This window comes from Schistocerca cancellata, chromosome 7 (assembly GCF_023864275.1).
Source record: "Schistocerca cancellata isolate TAMUIC-IGC-003103 chromosome 7, iqSchCanc2.1, whole genome shotgun sequence".
In the NCBI taxonomy this organism is placed as follows: domain Eukaryota; kingdom Metazoa; phylum Arthropoda; class Insecta; order Orthoptera; family Acrididae; genus Schistocerca; species Schistocerca cancellata.
Window position 1 is genome coordinate 48564256 of NC_064632.1, and position 26149 is coordinate 48590404.

Sequence of the window (26149 nt, forward strand, 5' to 3'; positions counted from 1 at the left end):
TAGAAAAGAATAAAATAAGTCCGATATAAAAGAGCTTCAAGTACATCATTTGCAAGTGAAAAAAATTAAGGGGGGGTGGGGTGAGAAGGGTGGAAGTACGTGACATGCTTGAAAAACAATGATAAATAACGGGGGGGGGGGGGCAGGAATTGCTAACAGACATGCAATACTCATGAAATAACCTCAGATATCAGTGTGGGTCGTACAAGGAACCAATCCGTTAGGACGGTGCGGAAAAAACTTGGCCTGATTGGCTATGGCAGCAGGTAACCGACGCGAGTGCCTTTGCCAACAGCACCACATCGCCTGCAGCGCCTCTGCTGGGCTCGTGACCATATCTTTGGACCCTAGACGATTGGCAAACCGTGGCCAAGTCAGCTGAGTCCCGATATCGGTTGGTATGAGCTGATGGTATTGTTCCAATATGGCGCCGACCCTACGAAGCCAAGGAACCAAGTTGTCAACAAAGGCACTGTGCAAGTGGTGGCGGCTCCATAATGTTGTGGGCTGCGTTTACATCGAATGGATGGGTCCTCTGGTATAACGGAACCGGTCACTGACGAGACATTGTTATGATCGATTACATTAAGTTCATTTGCTGTCATTCATGTAATTCATGCCCTTTATGTTGGCAAACAACGGTGTCATGTCACAGAGCGACAATTATTCGCGATTGATTTGAGGAACGACATGGACAATTCGGCCAAAAGATTTAGCCAGCCAGAATGCATCTACATCTACTTCAACATCCACATCCATACTCCGCAAGCCACCTGACGGTGTGTGGCATGATAAGAATCCCATCGAATATTTATGGGGCATAGTCAAGAGGTCAGTTCTTGCACAAAATCCTACACAGCCAAGACTTTCGCATTTATAGACGTATAATGAGGCAGCACGGTTCAGTATTTCTGCATGGGACTCTCAACAACTTGCTGAGACCATGCCACGTCGAGTTACTGCACTGCACCTGGCATGTAGCCCATGCCATGACCTTTGTGATCTCAGTGATTTTTTCGTTCCTGCTCGCTTTTGTACAATCGATACTTTCTAAGTGATTATTGTACAAAAGCGAATTATTTAGCGGAAATACACTCCTGGAAATGGAAAAAACAACACATTGACACCGGTGTGTCAGACCCACCATACTTGCTCCGAACACTGCGAGAGGGCTGTACAAGCAATGATTACACGCACGCCACAGCGGACACACCAGGAACCGCGGTGTTGGCCGTCGAATGGCGCTAGCTGCGCAGCATTTGTGCACCGCCGCCGTCAGTGTCAGCCAGTTTGCCGTGGCATACGGAGCTCCATCGCAGTCCTTAACACTGGTAGCATGCCGCGACAGCGTGGACGTGAACCGTATGTGCAGTTGACGGACTTTGAGCGAGGGCGTATAGTGGGCATGCGGGAGGCCGGGTGGACGTACCGCCGAATTGCTCAACACGTGGGGCGTGAGGTCTCCACAGTACATCGATGTTGTCGCCAGTGGTCGGCGGAAGGTGCACGTGCCCGTCGACCTGGGACCGGACCGCAGCGACGCACGGATGCACGCCAAGACCGTAGGATCCTACGCAGTGCCGTAGGGGACCGCACCGCCACTTCCCAGCAAATTAGGGACACTGTTGCTCCTGGGGTATCGGCGAGGACCATTCGCAACCGTCTCCATGAAGCTGGGCTACGGTCCCGCACACCGTTAGGCCGTCTTCCGCTCACGCCCCAACATCGTGCAGCCCGCCTCCAGTGGTGTCGCGACAGGCGTGAATGGAGGGACGAATGGAGACGTGTCGTCTGCAGCGATGAGAGTCGCTTCTGCCTTGGTGCCAATGATGGTCGTATGCGTGTTTGGCGCCGTGCAGGTGAGCGCCACAATCAGGACTGCATACGACCGAGGCACACAGGGCCAACACCCGGAATCATGGTGTGGGGAGCGATCTCCTACACTGGCCGTGCACCACTGGTGATCGTCGAGGGGACACTGAATAGTGCACGGTACATCCAAACCGTCATCGAACCCATCGTTCTACCATTCCTAGACCGGCAAGGGAACTTGCTGTTCCAACAGGACAATGCACGTCCGCATGTATCCCGTGCCACCCAACGTGCTCTAGAAGGTGTAAGTCAACTACCCTGGCCAGCAAGATCTCCGGATCTGTCCCCCATTGAGCATGTTTGGGACTGGATGAAGCGTCGTCTCACGCGGTCTGCACGTCCAGCACGAACGCTGGTCCAACTGAGGCGCCAGGTGGAAATGCCATGGCAAGCCGTTCCACAGGGCTACATCCAGCATCTCTACGATCGTCTCCATGGGAGAATAGCAGCCTGCATTGCTGCGAAAGGTGGATATACACTGTACTAGTGCCGACATTGTGCATGCTCTGTTGCCTGTGTCTATGTGCCTGTGGTTCTGTCAGTGTGATCATGAGATGTATCTGACCCCAGGAATCTGTCAATAAAGTTTCCCCTTCCTGGGACAATGAATTCACGGTGTTCTTATTTCAATTTCCAGGAGTGTATGTAAAATATGACAGGAGGTTGATTCGTCTGTTTCCAAGACTAGAAATTATACCAACAGCAAAAGCAGCTGCACCGTTTGAGAAGCTCAGTAACACGCTTCTTCCAGTTAAAGTTTACATCACTATGTACACACAAAAATTGGGCACATTCTGTCCTATTTAATATCTCCTGTTCGTGTTCTACATCAATTGTTGGTACAACTTTCTTTATTCTCATCCTCCTTAACCCGCAAATCGTATATATGCTATATCCGCATTTTGTTTTCTTTGTTTTTTTTTCTGCCTAAGTAAGTTAAGAAAACGTGCAGTCCCATTTTGTGCTGTGTTCTTTACAGCATGTGCTTTCTGCCACTCACCAGTTTCCGGTTCTGCAAGCTATCAGTATGATACAGCACCTGACTGTAGAAAACTGGTTACCGCAGTGTTAGCATGGCTTCACGAAATAAAGGTAATTTCTACTTTTTTTTGTAATTTTCATCTTGAATCTGTTCATCTAGTTCTCTAATGTGCTAACATGTTCTACGCTCATCGAATAAGTGATATCCTCTCAACAACATGTCGACGCAGTTTTTTCGCTGTAGCACTGGGTGTGCTTTCGCAGGCACCTATTATTTTCACTAGCGTAAGAAAGAATACATGAGGAAGAACAGAATGAAGAAGAAGAGAAGGAGTGTGAAGTCAAAGGTGACGCATTTCCATTGAGGGAACGCTCCACACACCAGAACTTGGGCCATCACCAACAGCAAGCATATTTCACGCCATGCATTGACCTAACAACATGGATAATACCCAGAAAATTTGTTTCAGATGTTTGTTGCCTAGATGTAACGGTTTTACGTTCGAGCAGTGCACTGAATGCAAAATATAACTTCCTTTCACAGAAAATATAACCCATAGAAACATAGCAAGATGCGCCACAGAATCAGATACTTTCGAGGGTAAGTCATGAGTATCCCGTGACTTTAAGATCACTGCACAACAACAGTGATGCATTGTGATGAAAGAGCACGTGTTCTGGACATTGTGCATACACAGCTCTCATACGGATAACAGGTGCACCACAGTGCGCGATTTGAAATGACACAACATCTAGAAACGTACTACAGAGTTGAAGTTCGCGGGACAATACACAGTATATGGACCAAATGTTTGTCGCGTCCTGCCGTAGTGAAATGGTGCTAACACTTTAACCATGGACGTGGGTGAAGGTGATAGGGAGGAATGGCCCTCGACATCCACCACAGGTGACTATGTCCAGGTAAATCGAGGAACTGATTCACAGCACCTGCAGTCCTTCCGAAGATGAAGATGTTATCAAAGCGGTTCTCGAATGGCTCCAGTTCGGCTACCCCTACAGCACTGTTTTTCTTCTGGGTCGAGTTAATAAAATTTATGTTCACTAACAGGATACATGTGCTTCCCCGGGCTTGCCGTCTTAATTCTGTACAGTTTTACATAAGCCTGTGTTTAATTTTGTGTTTTATCTGTTATAATACTAGTCACACTTTGGCGTCCTGTAATTATGGTCGTTTTGAGAACTTGGCTGGTCGGCCATTCAACCCCACTTAATCTGATGTTACTAGAGCGAATAAGCTCGAAGAGGCTACTGTCTGGGGTCGCGTCGTTCACTGTAAATTCTGAATTGTCGGCAATAAGCGGAAGCTGTCTATGGTGACTTTTTGACGTCCTTGCAGTTGAATATAGGAATAAATTTTCTGTTTGTCCCTGTTACTTAAGGTGTTTAACATTCAGCTCCCAGCGAAACTTGGCGTTTCGCCACTTTTAGTATTACTGCCGTGTCAAAGGAAGGACGTAAGAACTAGTGACTAGTTATCTGTTCTATTAGTTATGCTCGTAACATAATTCATCAAGGCTGTAAGTTGGCTGCTATGTAGTTTCGGCAATCCGACAGTTCAGCGAAGTCGCCTTGCATGTATGTTTTTTTTTTTTTTTTTTTTTTTTTTTTTTTTTTTTTTTTTTTTTTTTTTGTAAATTGGGTTCGTTGCACAATTGTACGAGGGCGGTTCAGAAAGTAACCTCCGATCGGTCACAGTGCGGGTTGTGGGGGGAGTAGCGACGCCATCTGTGCGTTCACGCACTCAACAGGTCAGTCGGCATCAAGCCGTGGTCGAGTGAACGTCGTACCTGCGCTAGTTTAGTTTTTGTGGCAGTTTGAAATGTGTGCTGCAATAGAAAACCCCGCCAAATGTGAAGTGCGTGCTGTCATAAGGTTTTTTACAGCCAAAGGATATTCTGCAGCAGCTATTCATTGTGAGCTTTGTGCCGTGTACGGACCAAGAGTTATGAGTGAAGGAGTTGTCCGTGAATGGGTACGTTTATTTAAAAGTGGACGAGAAAACGTTCATGATGAAGAGAGGAGTGGTAGACCATCATTGGTGACTGACGAACTCGTTCAGACAGTTGATGCAAAAGTTCGTGAAAATCGACGTTTCTCAATGTCGGAGTTGTCTACTGGTTTTCCACAGATTTCTAAGACTCTCTTGTACGAGATAGTGACAGCAAGATTGGGTTACCGTAAGTTCTGTGCACGATGGGTGCCCAAAATTCTTACCGACCACCACAAAACTCAAAGAATGGCCTCTGCATTAGACTTTCTGTCACGATATGAGGACGAAGGAGAACCATTGTTAAACAGAATCGTGACCGGTGACGAAACCTAGATTAAGTACGTGAACCCTGAGACAAAAGAACAATCAAAGATGTGGGCACATTCAAATTCGCCTACCAAACCAAGAAAAGCCTCGCAAGATTTTTCTGCCAGAAAACTGATGGCAACGGTGTTTTGGGATGCCAAAGGGGTGTTGTTGGTTGAATTCATGGAACGTGGTACGACCATTAATCAAGACGTGTACTGTGAAACAATAAAAAAGTTACGACGGGCTATACAGAACAAACGCCGTGGTATGCTGACTTCCGGTATCGTTTTTTTGCACGATAACGCCCGTCCTCACTCTGCTCGCAGAACAACGGCCCTTCTTGAATCCTTCAAGTGGGACGTTATCAATCATCCACCTTACAGCCCAGACCTGGCGCCAAGTGATTATCACCTCTTCATGCATTTGAAGAAATGGCTCGGGTCACAGCGGTTTGATGACGACGAAGAGCTCAAAGATGCGGTCACAGGCTGGCTCCAGGCACAAGCGGGTGATTTTTATGCAGAAGGAATTTCAAAGCTTGTGAAGAGATACGATAAGTGCCTCAATCGCTATGGAGACTATGTAGAAAAATAGTGCAAAGATGTAGTTGTAAGATGTATATATTAAAATATTTTTATTTAACTTGGTGTATTTTTTTAAATCAACTGGAGGTTACTTTCTGAACGGCCCTCATAATTCATTAATACTGCCTTCCATGTAACTTACTGCCTTCAACTGATCAGTTCTTGGGTTTGCTTTTAATTCATTTGCGTGTAGTTTAATTGTTTTGTTGTTAAGGATATATCTTGACTAAAAATTTTATAGGTGTCTTATTCTCTGAATGTAGTAATTCGCCATCTGCGTAAATTGATTGTTCTGGTTCTCTTGATCGCCTTCTGCGTATTCTTTTATCGTGTATTGAATTTTAAAACTTATAAAGTAACCTTCTGATTAAAATTTTTTTGTAACTGTGTTTTAAACTCCTACTGTGTTTTCTGTTATTGTTTTTTAATTTTCTACAGTTATTTTAAAGAGCTTATTTACTGATCTTTTGATTAAAAATTTTATTATTGTTTGTTAAAACGCCTTCTGCTATCCTATTACAATTTTTTGAATTTTATTCAGTAACTGCAAATAGCATCTTTATTGGTTTTCTTAAAAACTGTAACTGTGTGCTGAACCGCTTTCATAGTTTTCTGTTGCTATTTTCTCAATGTTCTTTGGTAATTTTAAACAGGTTATACGATGATATTTTGATTAAAAATTTTTGTAACTGTGTTTTAAACAATTATTAATAAAATATTGTGCGATATTCCTGGCAAATATATGTGTCCCTGGCGGCTTCCACTCCATTTTTACCCCCAGCCCTTCCTCCTTATCAGTTACAGCTACGGATTTGTTAAGCAAACCAAAGGCCTGTGTGCACCCTGACTAAAAATAAGATTGTAGTAATTAAAAATAGTTTATTAAAACACTAAACAACCAGTTTAGTTGTTGCTACACAACTATCAGAATTTGTAATGTCGACATTTTCCTCTAATTTTATCATGTTTAATACCAGCATCTTATTGGTCTGGCTATGAGTAACACACTGTCTGGTATTACTGCCGATAGTTCTCTCAATGACTTGGAAATTAGCTTTTTAAGGATATAAATCCATTGGTCTACTGTTTCGATATGGAATATGCCTGTGTGAGCTTTAATGCAAAGCAAACAAACGTATTTGTTTCTTGGTGACCATTCCGCTATTTCGTTAGTTATGTCAATGAAAAAGTAGTTGCTAGTGTTTTATCCCAATTTCTGCTCTCAACGGCAATAAGGATGCTTTTAGAATCAGGAATAATCACAATCCTTTCGTGATTCTGGGTTCAATAGTACTTAATGCCCTTCGTGACGGTTACTGCTTCCGCCGTACATGAAGAGGCTGATGATGGAAATGTATACTATTCAAAGGGACCCATCTGTGTAGATGTGTAAACCTTCGTTCCAGTTTGCAAGGAGGTATGTGCTGGTTATCACATTAAGGTTACAGTCAATGCAAGCACTAAATTCCAAATAAATCACTGAGTGAGAGAACGTGCGGGGGCGAAACGGGCCTTCGTACACAGAGAGTCATCCTGTTATTATAAAACTTTTCGAAAGATGGTTCATCGTGTGAAAACGTCTAATGAAGCCTGAATGTAGATATAATGTTCTGTTGTCCAACGTACTGTGTAGCGTTTAATATTTTTAAATCACTGGATGAGTCGTAAGTGTTGTCCTTCACAGTATACAGGGTGGTCCATTGATCGTGACCGTGCCAAATATCTCACCTAATAAACGTCAAACGAAAAAACTACATAGAACGAAACTTGTCTAGCTTGAAGGGGGAAATCAGATGGCGCTATGCTTGGCTCGCTAGATGGCGCTGCCATAGGTCAAACGGATATCAACTGCGTTTTTTTTAAAAATAGGAACCCCCATTTTTATTACATATTCGTGTAGTACGTAAACAAATATGAATGTTTTAGTTGTACCACTTTTTTCACTTTGTGATAGATGGCGCTGTAATAGTCACAAAACATATGGCTCTCAATTTTAGACGAACAGTTGGTAACAGGTAGGTTTTTCAAATTAAAATACAGAACGTAGGTACGTTTGAACATTTTATTTCGGTTGTTCCAATGTGATATATGTACCTTTGTGAACTTATCATTTCTGAGAACGTATGCTGTTACCGCGTGATTACCTGTAAATACCACATTAATGCAATAAATGCTCAAAATGATGTCCGTCAACCTCAATGCATTTGGCAATACGTGTAACGACATTCCTCTCTACTGCGAGTAGTTCGCCTTCCGTAATCTTCGCACATGCATTGACAATGCGCTGACGGATGTTGTCAGGCGTTGTCGGTGGATCACGATGGCAAATATCCTTCAACTTTCCCCACAGAAAGAAATCCGGGGATATCAGTTCCGGTGAACGTGCGGGCCGTGGTATGGTGTCATAAAATATGCTATTCAATACCGCTTCAACCGCACGCGAGCTATGTGCCGGACATCCATCATGTTGAAAGTACATCGCCATTCTGTCATATAGTGAAACATCTTGTAGTAACATCGGTAGAACATTACGTAGGAAATCAGCATACATTGCACCATTTAGATTTCCATCGATAAAATGGGGCCAATTATCCTTCCTCCCATAATGCCGCACCATACATTAACCCGCCAATGTCGCTGATGTTCCACTTGTCGCAGCCATCGTGGATTTTCCGTTGCCCAGTAGTGTGTATTATCCCGGTTCACGTTACCCCTGTTGATGAATGACGCTTCGTCGCTAAATAGAACGGATGGAAAAATTCTGTCATCGTCCCGTAATTTCTCTTGTGCCCAGTGGCAGAACTGTACACGACAACCAAAGTCGTCGCCATGCAATTCCTGGTGCATGGAAATATAGTACGGGTGCAATCGAAGCGCCTAGAACCGCTCGGCCACCAAGGCCGGCACAAAAGGAGGAAGGTTTAATCTAAATAACAATGTTAACTTACCTGTTTAACACGTACAGGAGGTGGGATGAGGGAGAAGAGAGTGTTCACACTAATAAACAATAGTCTGTGGTACTGACAGGTGAGTAGCGTCGTGCCGTTGCCTAGCAACCGTCGGAAACCGGACAATGAAAGAAGGCACTTGAGCAGATAGCACCAGCCACGCTGCCGCGCTGCTAAAACTAACGCGAGCGCGTATGAAAGGTAACAGTGAGTTTCTTACGCATAGCTGGTTCTGTCGTTTCGATTTGCTTAACTAGAAATATAGCTCGTAGTTTCGGTTTTGCTGTTTTAAGTGTTTATAAGGTTCTCTTTCATCTCAAGCGATATCCATTGCGACTAATGACGCTATCCGAACCCGTGGAATGATGTGGAGGAAGAAAAGCGTATTACACAGCCAAGTCCGTGGGTTTGAGTGTTCGGTGAGAGACTTCTCCGACTAAGACAGGAGGAAAGATGAGCCCTTATTTCCTGCTACAGACTGCGAAGAGGATTGCGACAAAATTCAAAGAAAACAAGAACACTGTAGCAATGGTAGGGAAAGTGCAAAATAAATTGTGGTGAGATTGGCATAACTATGGTGCTAATATCAGCAAAAAGGCGGCGAGAATGAAGCAAGTGACAGTTTCTGACACTTATCAGTAATATGTAATTCGCCGTCATATTCATAACTATTAAATGAGAGCGGAACAATCCACACTGTCTAAATTCTTCGTGCCTTTTCGGAACGTCGATCATTTTAAAGGTAACAAATTTGTATTGCATACCGTACTGAACAACAGAAGCTTCAGCTATTCAGTTACGAACTGCCCAAAAATCTTAATGTAAAGGGCTCATAATGTTGCATTGTGGTGCAGCTTTTTGCAAAGGAGATGGGTGTGATATTCGAAAACACTCTCGAGAGCACTGAGTTTTAGCTTTACGCACTCATTGTTTACAAATTTTACCAGCTACGTTGTAAGATTTCTTTCTCTTGTAACGGTGACACATGTCGCGAACTAACGGAGGTCTACAGTAAAGACTATGTGCAGAATTTTAGGATTTATGAAGCTTTATAAAATAGTTATTTGTGTGTTTCTTCCGAAATTTCTTTTTTTTTCTACGGAAATACTTTAGTTTTCGATAAAAATTCAACTGAAGGAGGCGTATTCCTCCATTTTCAACAACTGTTATGAAATGGTGACCTGAGTCCTCACGTCGATATAAATAAAAAAAAATGGATCAAATGGCTCTGAGCACTATGGGACTCAACATCTTAGGTCATCAGTCCCCTAGAACTTAGAACTACTTAAACCTAACTAACCTAAGGACACCACACACACCCATGCCCGAGGCAGGATTCGAACCTGCGACCGTAGCAGTCCCGCGGTTCCGGACTGCAGCGCCAGAGGACATAAATCACTTGAACATTATCCCCATCACGGTCCTATAACAACAACAGTAACTAATAACCTAGACGGAACGCATAGTATGGAGTTGCATGGTCGATGACTAAATGCGTAAGAAATCGCTGACGCTAAAATGACAGAACATACTAATTAGACAACCCTGAACTAGCAGCTGCTAGAGGTTGGTCGGAGTGATTGAGAATTTCAATTCTGTTCAATTTCTAAAACCTCAAATTCTATTCTTCCACTTACCTTCGAGGTACACGTCTGCAGGGACGCATCTCAAATTCTAACATGCCGACCTTCATTCTCTAGTTTTTCCTAATGTCTATGTTTGCCTGCCATCCTGTAATAATCTCCAAGAGTCCTCTACATTTATTAGGTCGAAGGAAGCTTCATTACCTCGTGTAATGGTGCAATTACTTTCCATTATTTTCTTTTCTTACATTCTGTGTCCTGTGAATTAGAAGTTTCCCTTTTTAGTTTTAGCTCGATGGTTTTCTTTTTTCTGGAAACTACGTACTATTTTTATCTCTGAAGCCAACTGACTACCGTTTCATCATATTTAATAATTGTTTTGAGATGTTATGCCTTTAGAATAATTTAGGCATGTTATTGAGGAGGCTTACCATTAATGTCCGCCGGTAGTGGTGGCCGAGCGGTTCTAGGCGCTTCAGTCCGGAACCGCGCGACTGCTACGGTCGCAGGTTCGAATCCTGCCTCGGGCATGGATGTGTGTGATGTCCTTAGGTTAGTTAGGTTTAAGTAGTTCTAAGTTCTAGGGGACTGAAGACCTCAGATGTTAAGTCCCATAGTGCTCAGAGCCTTTAATTTCCCTGTTCCTGTTTCAGAGTTATTCGTATTATTAGCATTTCTTCAGCTTAAAGGATGCTTATCTCTGCTTGTATATCCATAATTAGATTCTGATTGCCACTCCATAAATAATATTTATGAACGAGATATTAGACAGGCGCAGCCTCCACAGGAACCCGACAATACCCCACTAGTAGCGCAGCCTTTCCCATAAACACATAATTCCCGTCGTATAACTCGTCAAAACAGACCGTAAACCCTGCCGTATCGATGAATAACTTGGTATTATGACTAGGTGGAGCCACGTCTTAGTTCGAAGTAATGCAAGCGCGGTAGGAACAGGAGATTAGTGTTTAACGTCCCGTCGAAAACGAGGTCTTTAGAGACGGAGCACAAGCTCGGATTAGGGACGGATGGGGAAGGAAAACGGCCGTGCGCCTTTCAAAGGAACCATCCCGACATTTTCCTTAATCGATTTGGAGATATCACGGAAGATCTAAATGTCAGCAGGCAGGACGCGGGTCTGAACCGTTGTCCTCCCGATTGCGAGTCCAGTGTGCTAACCACTGCGCTACGCGCAAGCATGGAAAGTAGCCGCAGAAAATGTCTTTTCAACGGTCGAAAAAATACAATAATAACTTAATTTACATGCAAAATACACTAGCAAGAGATAATTGAAACAGAACCTAATGGCCACACAACTTATTTGTTTCATTATTTGAAACGGCCTTTCAAACAGAAGAGTTGACAACTAGACATATCGTTTCCATCAATGGCTTATAGCTCTGCCCTGACTGATAATGTACGGCGAACGAAGAAACTGTGTACTGTGCACTGGTGAGCAGCAATCAGTCAGTACTTAAAAATCCTAGTGCTAAATCCCATTTATTGGCATCATTTCAGGTAACCTTGCAAAAAATTTAAAGTCTGGCAACTGTAGACCTGCTTTTTATAACAACAATACCATATCAAAATTTTGTTCAATAGTAAAGATGAAGTGCCATCCTTGGCACCTAGTTCTGCGTATGACATCACATACATGCAGTGTGAAAAAGTTTGTATTGTTCAGTGAGGTAGAGCTGTGACAATGAGGTTTTCTGAATACGAGAGGATCTGGGAATTAAGGACGAACGGTTCAACTTTTTCTGACCATCTTTTAACAGAAATACACTCATATGTCGTACTATCTGAAGCTCTCAATTCTGTTAATGGGGGTAGGACGTCAAACGGGCCGACATGAAGCAGGAGAGACACCACAGGACATTTTAATTTCCACTGCCTACACTTTTACAAAGAAACTCATAAAACTTTGTCAGCATGACCAGGAAAGATTCAGAATTCACACTCATAGCAGTGGAAGTTCGAAAACATATCGAAGTAATTTTTTTTACATGTAAAATTTCATAATTTTTTTCACTTACTGATGGCAGCATTTGTTGCTATAGGTAGACTTTTCTTCATAAGTAAGAGAGATGGTTCGATGAATTTCGCACAGCATACAAACCATACTTGAAGGTGCATGAAACTCTAGAATTTTCCAAATCTATTAAAATCTGTGGTAAAAATTGAGTTAATGAACAACCAAGTTTTTTTTTTGTAAACATGAAGTTTAAAGTACAACAGATCATTCGTTTTTTCATAAATTAAATAAATTCTAAACTTTCATTCACCTGTAAGTATGGTATGTATGCTGTGCAAAATTCATCGAAGAATCTCTGTAACTTATGAAAAAATATGTACCTATAGCAACAAATGCAGCCATTAGTAACTGAAAAAATGTTGAAATTTCACATGTAAAAAAAACTATTTTGTTATGTTTTCGAGCTTCCATTGCAATGAGTGTGAATCCTGAAACCTTCCTGGTGATGCTGACAAAGTTTTATGAATTTATTTGTGAAAGTATAGACACTGGAAATTAAAATGTCCTGTGATGCCTGTCCTGCTCCAAGTCGGCCCGTTTGACGTCCTACCTCCCTTAAGAAAAGCAGAAAGATGAACCTACTGGGAATACTGGAAGTTAACAAAAGTATGACACAGAATACCAGCTTAGTATTTATTGATCAGCTTCAACTTCTATTATCAAGTTTTCTACACAAATACCATATTCAGATTGCCAACTCATCTTCTTTTCCAAGAGTTGTTAAATGTTTCTAGTAAGGTACACCTTATTAGCAGCTAAGAGCGTATTTTACTTTATTACCAGCTTCGCTATTTCACATAGCTGAAGTGAACGTATCGGCACTGCAATAAGTACGGAGTAAGGAGCGAGCGGTTGGTTCCCACTCTGGCTAGCAAAGGCGATTGATTGACCATTTGGCGCCTTCAGAGCCAATGGGATCAGGTGCCGAGGCATCAATCGCTTGTGACGTCAGCAGGGAGATATGTACTGAAAGCATATTTATTCTGACGCGATTAAAGTAGTCGTTACTAATAAATATTTGCTGCCGAAAGTTGCCTTTTGTCAGAAAGAGATTAGGGGGGGGGGGGGTCTACAGGTCATAAATGCTATCTTTCAGTAATTTTACAATGCCAGGAAATATGATATAAATAAATAAAAGAGTAACTTTGGCATAAGCCCAGATGTACTGTCTTATACGCCCTGTACTGTACGCTCTAGTTACAGACTGTGCACTATAGTCTCCAGTTGTCGACAGGATGCCTTTCGATCTAGTCGTGCGGTAGACCATGCTCTCTTACCATTAGTAGTAGTTGGCTTACACCAGTGTGAGCAAGTTTATTGTACAGTGTTTCTTAAATAACAGCACCATAATGGCATCCATTTAAAAAAATAATTTGCTCAAAAAGCTTCTTCCCACATCATTACGTAAAACATGACAGTAGAATTGTATTTTTAGAATGCGGCGGCGTTGCTACTGCTTTGCTAAGGGAAATAAAACTATGAGAACATCTCCACATAACAGATAGGAAGATAAGTCAGTTCAAGGACGGACTGGCTTAATTATCACAAAACTCGGGCAGCAAGGCATGGCCATTTGTACTGTATGCCTCTTGTACTACCGTCTATGGACTCACCGGCTAAACTGAGACATTAATGGTGCTGTAGTACGAGTGTTACCTCTCCGTGTAAGTTTACATCATTTTTATCTGTGTTTGCATCATTCAGTTATCACCTGAAGATGGGCTAAGAAGCCGAAATCCTCTTCGGAACCAAATAAACACAGGGTGATTCAAAAAGAATACCACAACTTTAGGAATTTAAAACTCTGCAACGACAAAAGGCAGAGCTAAGCACTATCTGTCGGCGAATTAAGGGAGCTATAAAGTTTCATTTAGTTGTACATTTGTTCGCTTGAGGCGCTGTTGACTAGGCGTCAGCGTCAGTTGATGCTAAGATGGCGACCGCTCAACAGAAAGCTTTTTGTGTTATTGAGTACGGCAGAAGTGAATCGACGACAGTTGTTCAGCGTGCATTTCGAACGAAGTATGGTGTTAAACCTCCTGATAGATGGTGTATTAAACGTTGGTATAAACAGTTTACAGAGAATGGGTGTTTGTGCAAAGGGAAAAGTTCTGGACGGCCGAGAACGAGTGATGAAAATGTAGCACGCATCCAGCAAGCATTTGTTCACAGCCCAGGAAAATCGACTCGCAGAGCTAGCAGAGAGCCGCAAATTCCACAATCAACTGTATGGAGAGTCCTACGAAAAAGGTTAGTTATGAAACCGGAACGTCAACTACCCGAGGCGATGGATCGGCCGCCAGGCAGCCCGTGACAGAGCACTTCATCACTGGCCTCCAAGAAGCCCTGATTTTACCCCCTGCGATTTTTTCTTATGCGGGTATGTTAAGGATATGGTGTTTCGGCCACCTCTCCCAGCCACCATTGATGATTTGAAACGAGAAATAACAGCAGCTATCCAAACTGTTACACCTGATATGCTACAGAGAGTGTGGAACGAGATGGAGTATCGGGTTGATATTGCTCGAGTGTCTGGAGGGGGCCATATTGAACATCTCTGAACTTGTTTTTGAGTGAAAAAAAACTTTTTAAATACTCTTTGTAATGATGTATAACAGAAGGTTATATTATGTTCCTTTCATTAAATACACGTTTTTAAAGTTGTGGTATTCTTTTTGAATCACCCTGTATAATTTTGCATAACATTAGGATGTCTTGTCCTTTTTAATATAATTATCAAGCTCTGCCAAGCACTGAAGGAAAGTGCAGTGCATATTAAGAAGACTGTGTACTCACCGGTACTAGGAAACGTCGCACCTCGGCGAGAGCGTAGGCGATGCGTGCGTGCGCCTCTGCCGGCGGGGCGAACGCCGTGATCTCGACGTGTAGGTCATCGCTCAGGTGCGAGAACTTGGGGTCGCCCGAGCACCGCAGTTCCTCCTCCTGCAACATGGGGCGTGAAGGTACAGATCTAGGCCGCATATAGGAATAAGTGCTTGCTTTTACTACAATCATGCTCATAAATTAAGAATAATGCTCTTACACAGTGAAACAACGCTGTGGTGTGCGGTTTGCGGGTTAAATCACCTCGGGGTATGACCATGCCGTGCATTTGACCTGCGGTCGTCGCACGGTGGCGTTGGCAGCAGTCCACATACGCAGAGGTGTGTTGGTGCAAGTCAGAGTACGGTGCAGCGAGTAAGTGTGTAGACGCTTCCAGACGTGCTAATGGTGAGTGTGTGTTGAAAATGGCTCAATGAACACATATTGATGACGTTATGATGGGTAGAACACTAGGGCGACTGGACGCTGGTCAAACAAACAGGTCGTAGCACGGGCCCTCCGTGTGCCACGAAGTGTGATCTCGAGATTATGGCAACGATTCCAGCAGACAGGAAACGTGTCCAGGCGCTTCAGAACGGGACGTCCACAGTGTGAAACACCACAAGAAGACCGATATTTCACCATCAGTGCCCGCAGACGGCCACGCAGTACTGCAGATAACCTTGCTCGGGACCTTACCGCAGCCACTGGAACAGTCTCCAGACGGACGGTCTACAGACGACTGAACAGACATGGTATATTCGCCCGGAGACCTACAAAGTGCATTCCACTGACCTGTTGTCACAGGAGAGCCCATAAAGCCTGGTGTCAAAACCACAGTACATGGTCATTGGAACAGTGCTCCCAGGTTATGTTCACGGACGAGTCCAGGTATAGGCTGAACAGTGATTCTCGCCGAGTTTTCATCTGGCGTGAACCAAGAAGCAGATACCAACCCCTTAATGTCCTTAAATGGGACCTGTGAGGGGGTCGTGGTTTGATGGTGTGGGGTGGGATAATGATGGGTGCACGTACACCAATTCATGTCTTTGACAAAGAAACTGTAACAGGTCAGGTGTGTCAGGACGTCATTTTGCATCAGTATATCCGCCTTTTCAGGGGTGCAGTGCGTCCCACCTTCCTCCTGATGGATAATAACGCACGACCCCACCGAGCTGCCATCGCGGAGGTTGTTGTTGTTGTGGTCTTCAGTCCTGAGACTGGTTTGATGCAGCTCTCCATGCTACTCTATCCTGTGCAAGCTGCTTCATCTCCCAGTACCTACTGCAACCTACATCCTTCTGAATCTGCTTAGTGTATTCATCTCTTGGTCTCCCCCTACGATTTTTACCCTCCACGCTGCCCTCCAATACTAAATTGGTGATCCCTTGATGCCTCAGAACATGTCCTACCAACCGATCCCTTCTTCTGGTCAAGTTGTGCCACAAACTTCTCTTCTCCCCAATCCTATTCAATACCTCCTCATTAGTTATGTGATCTACCCATCTAATCTTCAGCATTCTTCTGTAGCACCACATTTCGAAAGCTTCTATTCTCTTCTTGTCCAAACTATTTACCGTCCATGTTTCACTTCCATACATGGCTACACTCCATACAAATACTTTCAGAAATGACTTCCTGCCACTTAAATCTATACTCGATGTTAACAAATTTCTCTTCTTCAGAAACGCTTTCCTTGCCATTGCCAGTCTACATTTTATATCCCCTCTACTTCGACCATCATCAGTTATTTTGCTCCCCAAACAGCAAAACTTCTTTACTACTTTAAGAGTCTCATTTCCTAATCTAATTCCCTCAGCATCACCCGACTTAATTTGACTACATTCCATTATCCTCGTTTTGCTTTTGTTGATGTTCATCTTATATCCTCCTTTCAAGACACTATCCATTCCGTTCAATTGCTCTTCCAAGTCCTTTGCTGTCTCTGACACAATTACAATGTCATCGGCGAACCTCAACGTTTTTATTCCTCCTCCATGGATTTTAATACCTACTCCGAATTTTTCTTTTGTTTCCTTTACTGCTTGCTCAATATATAGATTGAATAACATCGGGGAGAGGCTACAACCCTGTCTCACTCCCTTCCCAACCACTGCTTCCCTTTCATGTCCCTCGACTCTTATAACTGCCATCTGGTTTCTGTACAAATTGTAAATAGCCTTTCGCTCCCTGTATTTTACCCCTGCCACCTTTAGAATTTGTAAGAGAGTATTCCAGTCAACATTGTCAAAAGCTTTCTCTAAGTCTACAAATGCTAGAAACGTAGGTTTGCCTTTCCTTAATCTTTGTTCTAAGATAAGTCGTAAGGTTAGTATTGCCTCACGTGTTCCAGTATTACTACGGAATCCAAACTGATCTTCCCCGAGGTCGGCTTCTACTAGTTTTTCCATTCGTCGTTAAAGAATTCGTGTTAGTATTTTGCAGCTGTGGCTTATTAAAATGATCGTTCGGTAATTTTCCCATCTGTCGACACCTGCTTTCTTTGGGATTGGAATTATTATATTCTTCTTGAAGTCTGAGGGTACCTTGAAACAGAAGATATCAGGCGAACTGAGTGGCCTGCCTATTCTCCAGACCTAAACCCCATCAAGTACGTCTGGGATGCTCCCGGTCGACGTATCGCTGTACGTCTTCAAACCCCTAGGACACTTCAGGAGCTCCAACAGGCAGGTGCAAGAATGGGAGGCTATACCCCAGCAGCTGCTCTACCATTTGATCCATCCGGTTGTGCAGCCAGTGTACGTGTGCATGGTGATCATATTCCATATTGATGTCGGGATACATGTGCAGGAAACAGTGGCGTTTTGTAGCACGTGTGTTTTGGGACGGTTTTCTCAACTTATCATCAATACCGTGGACTTACAGATTTGTGTCGTGTGTGTTCCCTAACTGCCTATGCTATTAACGGCAGTTTTGTGTAGTGCCACGTTGTGTATCACCACATTCCGTAATTATCATTAATTTATGAGCATGAGTACTTATTGTTGCCCATGTATTGATTTATTCCAGTCTTCCATCATTCCGTCTCACCCTACTCCTTCTATTTATTCATCTTCTCTTCCCACCTGCAACGCCCACCTGCTTCACCTCCCCCTCTCTGTGCTTCACCTCCTGCCCCTATCTCTGTAAACCTCCTCCTCTCCCCACCGATCTTCTCGGCCTTCTCCCCTTTGCTCTCTGTTCCTCCCCCTATGCGTGTCTATCTCGTCCTCCCTCATCCTTCTCTGTCCAGCACTAGCACTCCAATAGAAAGCTGTTGACTCATACTTCCGTAGTATTTCTTTCCATACAGTAAGTAACATGTGTGCCAAGTCGGGGTGTGTTGACTGGCGCGCTTCCTCTCAAGAGTAGTATCACAGCAGCTGAGACGGGTGCTTTACGTTGATTTAGAGTTGATCCGGATATTGTTAATTTACCTGCTGACGAAGGCAATGCAACCGTTATTTTGGACAAACGGGATTATGATGAAAAAAATGCAGTTTTTGCTGTCTGATTCAGCACATCGCTAGATTGGTGAAGACCCCATAAAAAGTGTTGACAGAAAGACTACTAATCTCCTAATGAAAAGTTCCTTATCGCAGGAGACTATCAAGAGTCTTAACCCTTATTGTGCTGATCCCCATAGGTTATACGGCACCCTAAGGGCCACAAAGTGGGGGTTCCTCTTCGTCCGATTTTAGCATAGGTGCTCCGACATATCGTGTAGCAAAACTGCTTGCTACTCCGTTGAGCCCTATGGTAGGTCGGTGTGATTACCATACTAAGAACTCGGCGGATTTCTGACGTCGATTAGAGGGAACGCTTTTGAATGACTCCGATATTCTGTTAAGACTTGATGTACTCTTTCTCCTCATTCGTGTTTCTCTGTCTTATTCGTTATGGACGACTGAGGTCAAGTTTGGTGCAGAATTAACGCTCCTACTGCTACGTGTGTCGACACCCACTTACTTCATATTCAATAACCAGGACTACGATCAAAGCGATAGAGCTGTAATGGGATGCCCGTTGTCACCTGTTATTGCCAGTTCGTTTATGGAAGATTTAGAGCAACATGCCTGGGAGTCAGCGGCTTTGAAACTTGTGTGGTTTTTCAGGTACGTAGACGATAGTGGTGTTGTTCAGCCTCATGGCAGTGAGAATTTGAACGAAATTTTAGAAAACCTGAATTCAATCCACGCGAACATTTGTTTCATGATGGAGATGGGAAATGATGGCTGTCTTCCCCCCCTTGAAGGGCCAAGATGGTGCTTGGCGTCTTGGAACATGCCCCGTATAGGAAGCAAACTCATACTGAATTGTGTCTGCAGGCTGATAGTTTTCACCATACAACTCAATGTGAAGTGGTACCTCGTACCTTGGTTCACAGGACCCATGTCATCTCGTGTCCTGAGCGTTGTAGTGGAAGTGTCGTGTGGCTAGGGCCTCCCGTCGGGTAGACCGTTCGCCTGGTGCAGGTCTTACAATTTGACGCCACTTCGGCGACCTGCGCGTCGATGGGGATGAAATGATGATGATTAGGACAATACAACACCCAGTCCCTGAGCGGAGAAAATCTCCGACCCAGCCGGGAATCGAACCCGGGCCCTTAGGATTGACAGTCTGTCACGCTGACCACTCAGCTACCGGGGCGGACTTCCTGAGCGTTTGTCAGTTGAGTTAGTCTATGTCGAAGTCACCGTTCGTCAGAATGGTTGTAGTGCAAGACAGATCAGGTGTGCGCTGTGCTATCGATCAACTGTGCACCGAGTAAGTGAGGATAAGACCGACGTGGCACCAAAGTTTACGGAATTTTTGCCTCATTCAGGGAGCATATAGAACAAAATTTGTCATATTTTGCGGAAATATTCAGCGAAGTGTGTTTCTCGGCGATCACTTAAGATGATGCTTCTTTTAGGTTCCGTGAGGGGTGCTAGTGATTTGCGTGAGGGGAGTCTCTAGCGTATTTCTTGCAGATGTGGCATTTCATATATTGGCCAGACTATCAGAACTGTGGAGGACCGCCGTACTTAGCGTATGTGGCTGTAAGGTTTACAGTAGCCGATCAAATCCGCCATTGCATTGTCTTGCCGCCGGTCATCCTATAGAATGTAACAGCACGGAGATTCTGGCACGCCATTCCAGCTAGTGGGATAGCGTTATTAAAGAAGCTGTCGAAATCAAATTAGCAAGTCAAATTGTAAACAGATATAGTGGTTTTTGTTTAAATTATGCATGGAATCCTGCTCTCTACCGTCTCAAAAAAACAGAGGGACAGAGTTGATGCTACCTCATCTGTTGATCATTAATTTCACTATCGATAACTTCTGACGTCGGTCGTCTTTGTTTTGCGATGGCGCTAGTGTTCATAGTGTACGTGAGTGTTATCTATCCAGCGTTTCTCTGAACACCGAGGTTCTAAGTTCCCTTGAAAAGCGCTTAATTTCTGCTGTTTTACCTTGAAAATGGAGGGATGTTCTCCTGTCAGATACCGTGGTTGTCGACGACGTCACCCGGATGCATTCCCGTAAGTTACTTGAACATCGTACACACACAGAGAAACTCAGGTCTCACAGAATACGTGAAGCGTGGCTTGTGTATCGGTTTTCTTGCGCAAAGACATTAATTTTAACGTGTGCACCGCATCGTCTGAACTGTGGAAAGGCAGTGGATGATGTCTGATAATTTTCGCGATGGCAGTGGACGTAAATCGATGGGTCACTGTTGAATCAATACTGGCGCACGATATTAAATCCGAGCATTTCGAGGACCTTGGTTTTGTGTGACTCGGTCTTCATCTGTGTCGTTTTACTCATTGAAATGAAACTATTTGGTCGGTGCCACGGAGTAGAACATAGTATACAGAGAGAAATGTACTCATTAAATACGTCAGTTCCGCGCATTTCGCATTGTGCACATCCTGGAATTGCAATCCCACTACATCGAACTCATGACCCCGGCTGCGACTTTACAGAGTCTTATAACCACCTGCAAAACCGGTCTCGAGAGATTATTTTGAACACGAAATCTCCAAATGTCAGCAACGCAATTCATCGTCTGCACAGTGTCTCGGAATACTGTAGCGAGGTGAGGTGCAGCAATAGCGAATATTTTTGAAAAATACTGTTAAGCGCGAGACTGTCAAGATACTTAACCCTTAGCGTGCTGTTCCCGCTAGGTTAGGATCTGGCTCTCAGTCGTTAAAGTAATGTAGTACATGTTTTCTCTTGAAAATAAAATGTTTTTCTAGTCATAACATTACAATTAGTCGACCTACGACAACTTTGTCGTTGTAACAATACCAACAAGAAAATGCGTTTTCTCCACATACCTCCCAACAATTATTCAGTTATTAATAAAATAGTGGTCATACATGCCCCCCCATACGTTCAGTGTATTTACCACGATTCTCGTGTGGTAGACAAATAGTTTAGTGAAGTGAGTAGATCTGGAAACCGCGCAGTATTCGAATTCTAGAGCCAATGTACACGCGTTTTCTTCTGGTTTGTTTAGTGGCATGGATTTAGCGAGTGGCATGGATTTAGCACGTCAGTGTATTTCAAGTAACTGAGTGCATTCCTTCGTGCAAGCATACTTATTATTCCATTAAGGGAACAAAATACACTTGTGGCAACTATACTTAATGCCAGAAAATAACGCTTATTTAATTATCTTGATCCTGGTATTAGCACATTTAAGTAAAGGTACAGGGCGAGTATCTGAGTATAGTTTTATTGCTTTTATGCTGTACAGCAAATCGAATTTTATTCCTTTAGCACAGAAAACCACATGCGGAATTAACTACTCTCGACTAATACACTTACGTTCATTCAGTATAGTATAAGGGGATTAGGTCATCACTTGAATACGTGGCCAGCTACACTGTCGAAATTTAGCTCGATCATTTCCGTTGTGTCATAAAGGGCAGCGTCGGAAAGCTGATTAGTGCGGTCTGCGTGGCTGTGGCAATCCGCACTTTCGACTTAATAAAGGTCAGCCATTACAGCTTCCCAACCAAAGGATTGGTACAGCGTCCGAGGGTATCATATCCACCGGGCGGCCAATACCTTCGGTAGCCGGCCATTAGTTGGGGATTATGGTGACGACAATACTGGTATTTCGGTATGAAAGGACGGGCCATTTCTCTGGCTGTAAAATCTGAGAATGGAGTATGGTAGTGTGTTGCGAGGAAAAGTGGAGAGAATCTTGAGCAAAACAAATTCGCATTAATTACTGTGAATACATAAAGTGACATAAGTCATATTAGGGAAGTAATTCACTGAAAATGATTCAGTAACAATCTATGTAGGAAAATCGTCGATTACATGAGCCTCAAGTGTTTATCATTAATAATCGTTCACACATGATGACAAATGATAAGTCTCCCAAACGGTGTTTGATTTAACTTCATCGTTTTTCAATGGAAGCATTCCTGAGTGACACCAAGTGCGGTAAATATAGTTTTGTAAAACCAATGACGAGTGTGAGTACAGATTGAACTACTGTTATCTTGAAATTGTTATCATAAAGAGTGACTTCAATTACAAAGGTTTCAGGTTAATTATTATATACGAGTATAACTATCTAACTTCTACAGCACCTTACAGAAGCAGTGTACTTCCACGCGGAGATGCCTCTATGGTCGTATGAGACTAAGAGATATTCAGATGGTAGCGTAATTACTGGCAGGATCACGCAAGTCGGACAGGTCTGGATGATGAGCCAGACGTCTCACAGTGCTCCATCTTACAACTCCTTACCCTTCGTCTTTTCACGTTTCTAAGGAATTGCGAGATAACTTTGACAGCTGTAGGGAAACCAGCGCATCTAGAAGGAAAGAAGAAAGAATGAGTTTAATGTTCCATCGACATCGAGATCATTAGAGGCAGAACGCAACTAGAGGAAAATTATTCCGAAAATAAATAAGAACCTGATCCTACAAGTTTGAGGGATAGCGATGGGTGTCCACTCCATCATGGAAAACTTGATAACGGTAAACTGACAACGAGGAAACTTCGGAATATCATAGTACATAATAAACGAAAAGAATGAGAACCAGTTATACGATTTGGAACATGGAATATTTGTAGTTTACACGGGGGTTTTAGGACCTCACCGAAAAACTTTGGGGGATTACAGGCCGCACAAAGACGTTCACTTTTGTTCAGGAACATATACATTTTGGTCTCCCGTTTATTTCCGTGCAGTGCTTTGATGTGCACTGCCACCTAGCGACCTGTTGCTCAGCTCCTAGTGAGGCTGTTATTCCATGGATTTGCACCAGTCCTGTCACTCAGACTGTGCACCTTCAGTGTCAAGCACCCTGTTAGTCCTGAATTCTGGTTTCCCTGCTATTATTACTGAATGTCGAGCTGTGCCGTAGTCTTAATAGAAAATACAGTGATATTCTCGTCGACCGAATCTGGAAGACGTTATGAGACACCCGCAGAGAACCACTGAAAAAAAATGAAAAACATGTAGAAAAAAGTGAATGGCTCTTGATCTCCACATCCTCCACCTCCTTTCCTACCGCAACTTCCAGCACCTGCCCCTGCCGGATGATGAGCTTCGCCCTGACATCTACTCTTCCCACCAACTCATCCCACTTTCCTCCCCCTACTCCTAAGGGCTCCCTCTCCCCTCCCTTCCATCCCCTTCCTCTGAGCGGTTTTCCTCCTTCCTACACCTCCTCCCTTTCCCATGCTCCCCTTCTGTGTCTCTGCACTCCCTCCTGCCTTGCCTTCCCTCTTCATCTCCTGCCCCACCGGTCTCCTGCCCCCATTTTTCCTCTTCCTCCCTCCCCAGTTCTCCTTCCCCCACACCACGCACCTTCCTTCCCTCTTTTTTCCCTCCTCTCCAGCCTCCCTTCTCTTGGCAGGTCACTACCAGTGGTTTTTATTTTCGTGAGTGCTCCTTCGTTTCCAGTAGTTTTTTTTTCCGTGTCTGCCTCTGTGTGTTTTTATACAGTGGCCGACTTTTAACTTGTCTTTGACTCCAGTGTATATTAAGTGCCCCACGAGTTGCCAGATGTGTTCTTTTAACTTTATATCAACTTTTTAATTTTCCACCAGTGCATGTCCTCATGTTAATGTGTATTTTAACTTCAAAATGGTTCTGAGCACTATGGAACGTAACATCTATGGTCATCAGTCCCTTAGAACTTGGAACTACTTAAACCTAACTAACCTAAGGACATCACCCAACACCCAGTCACCACGAGGCAGAGAAAATCCCTGACCCCGCCGGGAATCGAACCCAGGAACCCGGGCGCGGGAAGCGAGAACGCTACCGCACGACCACGAGCTGCGAACTATTTTAGCTTCCATTATCTCCATTTTCTGTATTGTTGTGTCCCCCTTTTTCCCCTTTTTATCTTTGAGTTCCTCTTTTTATATGTTCGTATTTATGTAAAACCACTCAGCTGATGAATGGCGAACTGTGGCGCTGCCAACCATCCCCTGGCCATATGGGGCATGAAATTACAATAAAGAAAAAAAAAAAAGAAAACAAAATAGTGAACTAGGATAGCGTCTTCGACTAATAATCAAAACGTCCTGGGTCCTGGGTTCGAATCTCGACAATTCTTGAATTTTGAATAAAAATCATTAGCAATGGTGGACGAAGTCACCCTCGTTCTGCCAGTGGCTTTGTGAAAGAGATGGATGGTGGACAATGGTTCGGTACTCTCTCTAGCCTTTTTGGTGGGGAACTGCCCCTAAAAGGCGAAATAATCATCAATGATCAAGTACATGAGAATTGAGAATGGAATGGGAACCAATGCATTGAAGACACAGCTTGTGTATCGATAGGACATGTGGCCTGTAATTGAAAAAGTCTTCATGATGATATCTCCATTGGCTAAAGATTTTGGACTAGTCTCCCATTAGGATCTCCCAGATCGGACTGTCAAGGGGTGGGGAGGGGGGGGGGGGAGGCTGTGGAGGTGATGACCATGATCATGAGAAAAAGATTGAATAACCAATGAAAGGAAACGTTTTAAGAGCTGGGATGAGGAATGTCAGAAGTCTGAACATGATGTGGAAACCAGAAATTCTGAAAAAGGAAATGCTAAGGCTCAGTCTAGATATAGTGGGGATCAGTGAAGTGAAAGGGAAAAATAACAAGGATTTCTGGTCAATGAGGACAGGGTAATATCAACAGCAGCAAAAAATGGTAAAATGGGAATAGTATTCATTATGGATAGGAAAGTAGGACAGACAGTAACTGTGAACCGTTCAGTGATAGGTGGGTTCTCAAGAGATTAGGCAAGAAAACAATACCATCAACAGTAGTTCAGGTACACATTCCGACGCCGCAAGCAGAAGAAAAGGTACAGAAGGAATATGAGGGCACCGAAAGTTTAATTCATTATCTAAATGGAGATGGTCGTGGTTGTAGGAGGAAGAACAGAAGAAAGGGCTACAGGGGAATATGGCCTTGCCTCAAAGTATGAGAGAGGAGTGAGACTAATTCAGTTGTGCAACAAATGTCAGATAGTAATAGCGATAATAGCAGACAGTCTGTACAAGAACTAAACGGCGAAGAGGTATACTTGGAAAATCCCAGAGGCACCAGATGATGCCAGTCGGTTTACATATGGTCAGACCGATTCCTAAATCACATGTTGCATTTTAATGTTCACCGCGGTGCAAGATACAGAGTCAGATATGCGTTTAGTAGTGACTAAGAGTAGACTGAAGTTTAAGAGAATCGTACAAAAGGATCAGTGTGGAAGGTTGTGGAATACGGAAGTATTGAGGAATGAAGAGGTATACTTGAAGTTCTCTGAGGCTATAGATATTGAAATAATGAAAATTCGGTGGCAGTTAATACGAACAAGAATGAAAATTTCTAAAGAGTGAGGCACAGATGATGGGAAGAAAAACACAGATACAAGGAAGGAAACTGAAGAAGCCATGGGTAAGAGAAGAAATACATCAGTTAATCGGCGAAAGGAGGAGGTACAGAAATTTTAAGGGAAAGACTAGGATATAGCAATATAATCC

The 26149-nt window shown here is 43.5% G+C and overlaps 1 protein-coding gene across 1 annotated transcript in view; it reads right to left on the bottom strand.

Moving 5' to 3' along the window:
- LOC126092640 (KH domain-containing, RNA-binding, signal transduction-associated protein 2-like) overlaps positions 1–26149 on the bottom strand; it is a 675125-nt gene that overhangs the window by 90230 nt on the left and 558746 nt on the right. Inside the window, exon 3 of the mRNA XM_049908362.1 lies at positions 15120–15266. Within this exon, the coding sequence (XP_049764319.1) occupies positions 15120–15266 (147 nt within the window). The remainder of the gene's footprint in view (positions 1–15119; positions 15267–26149) is intronic.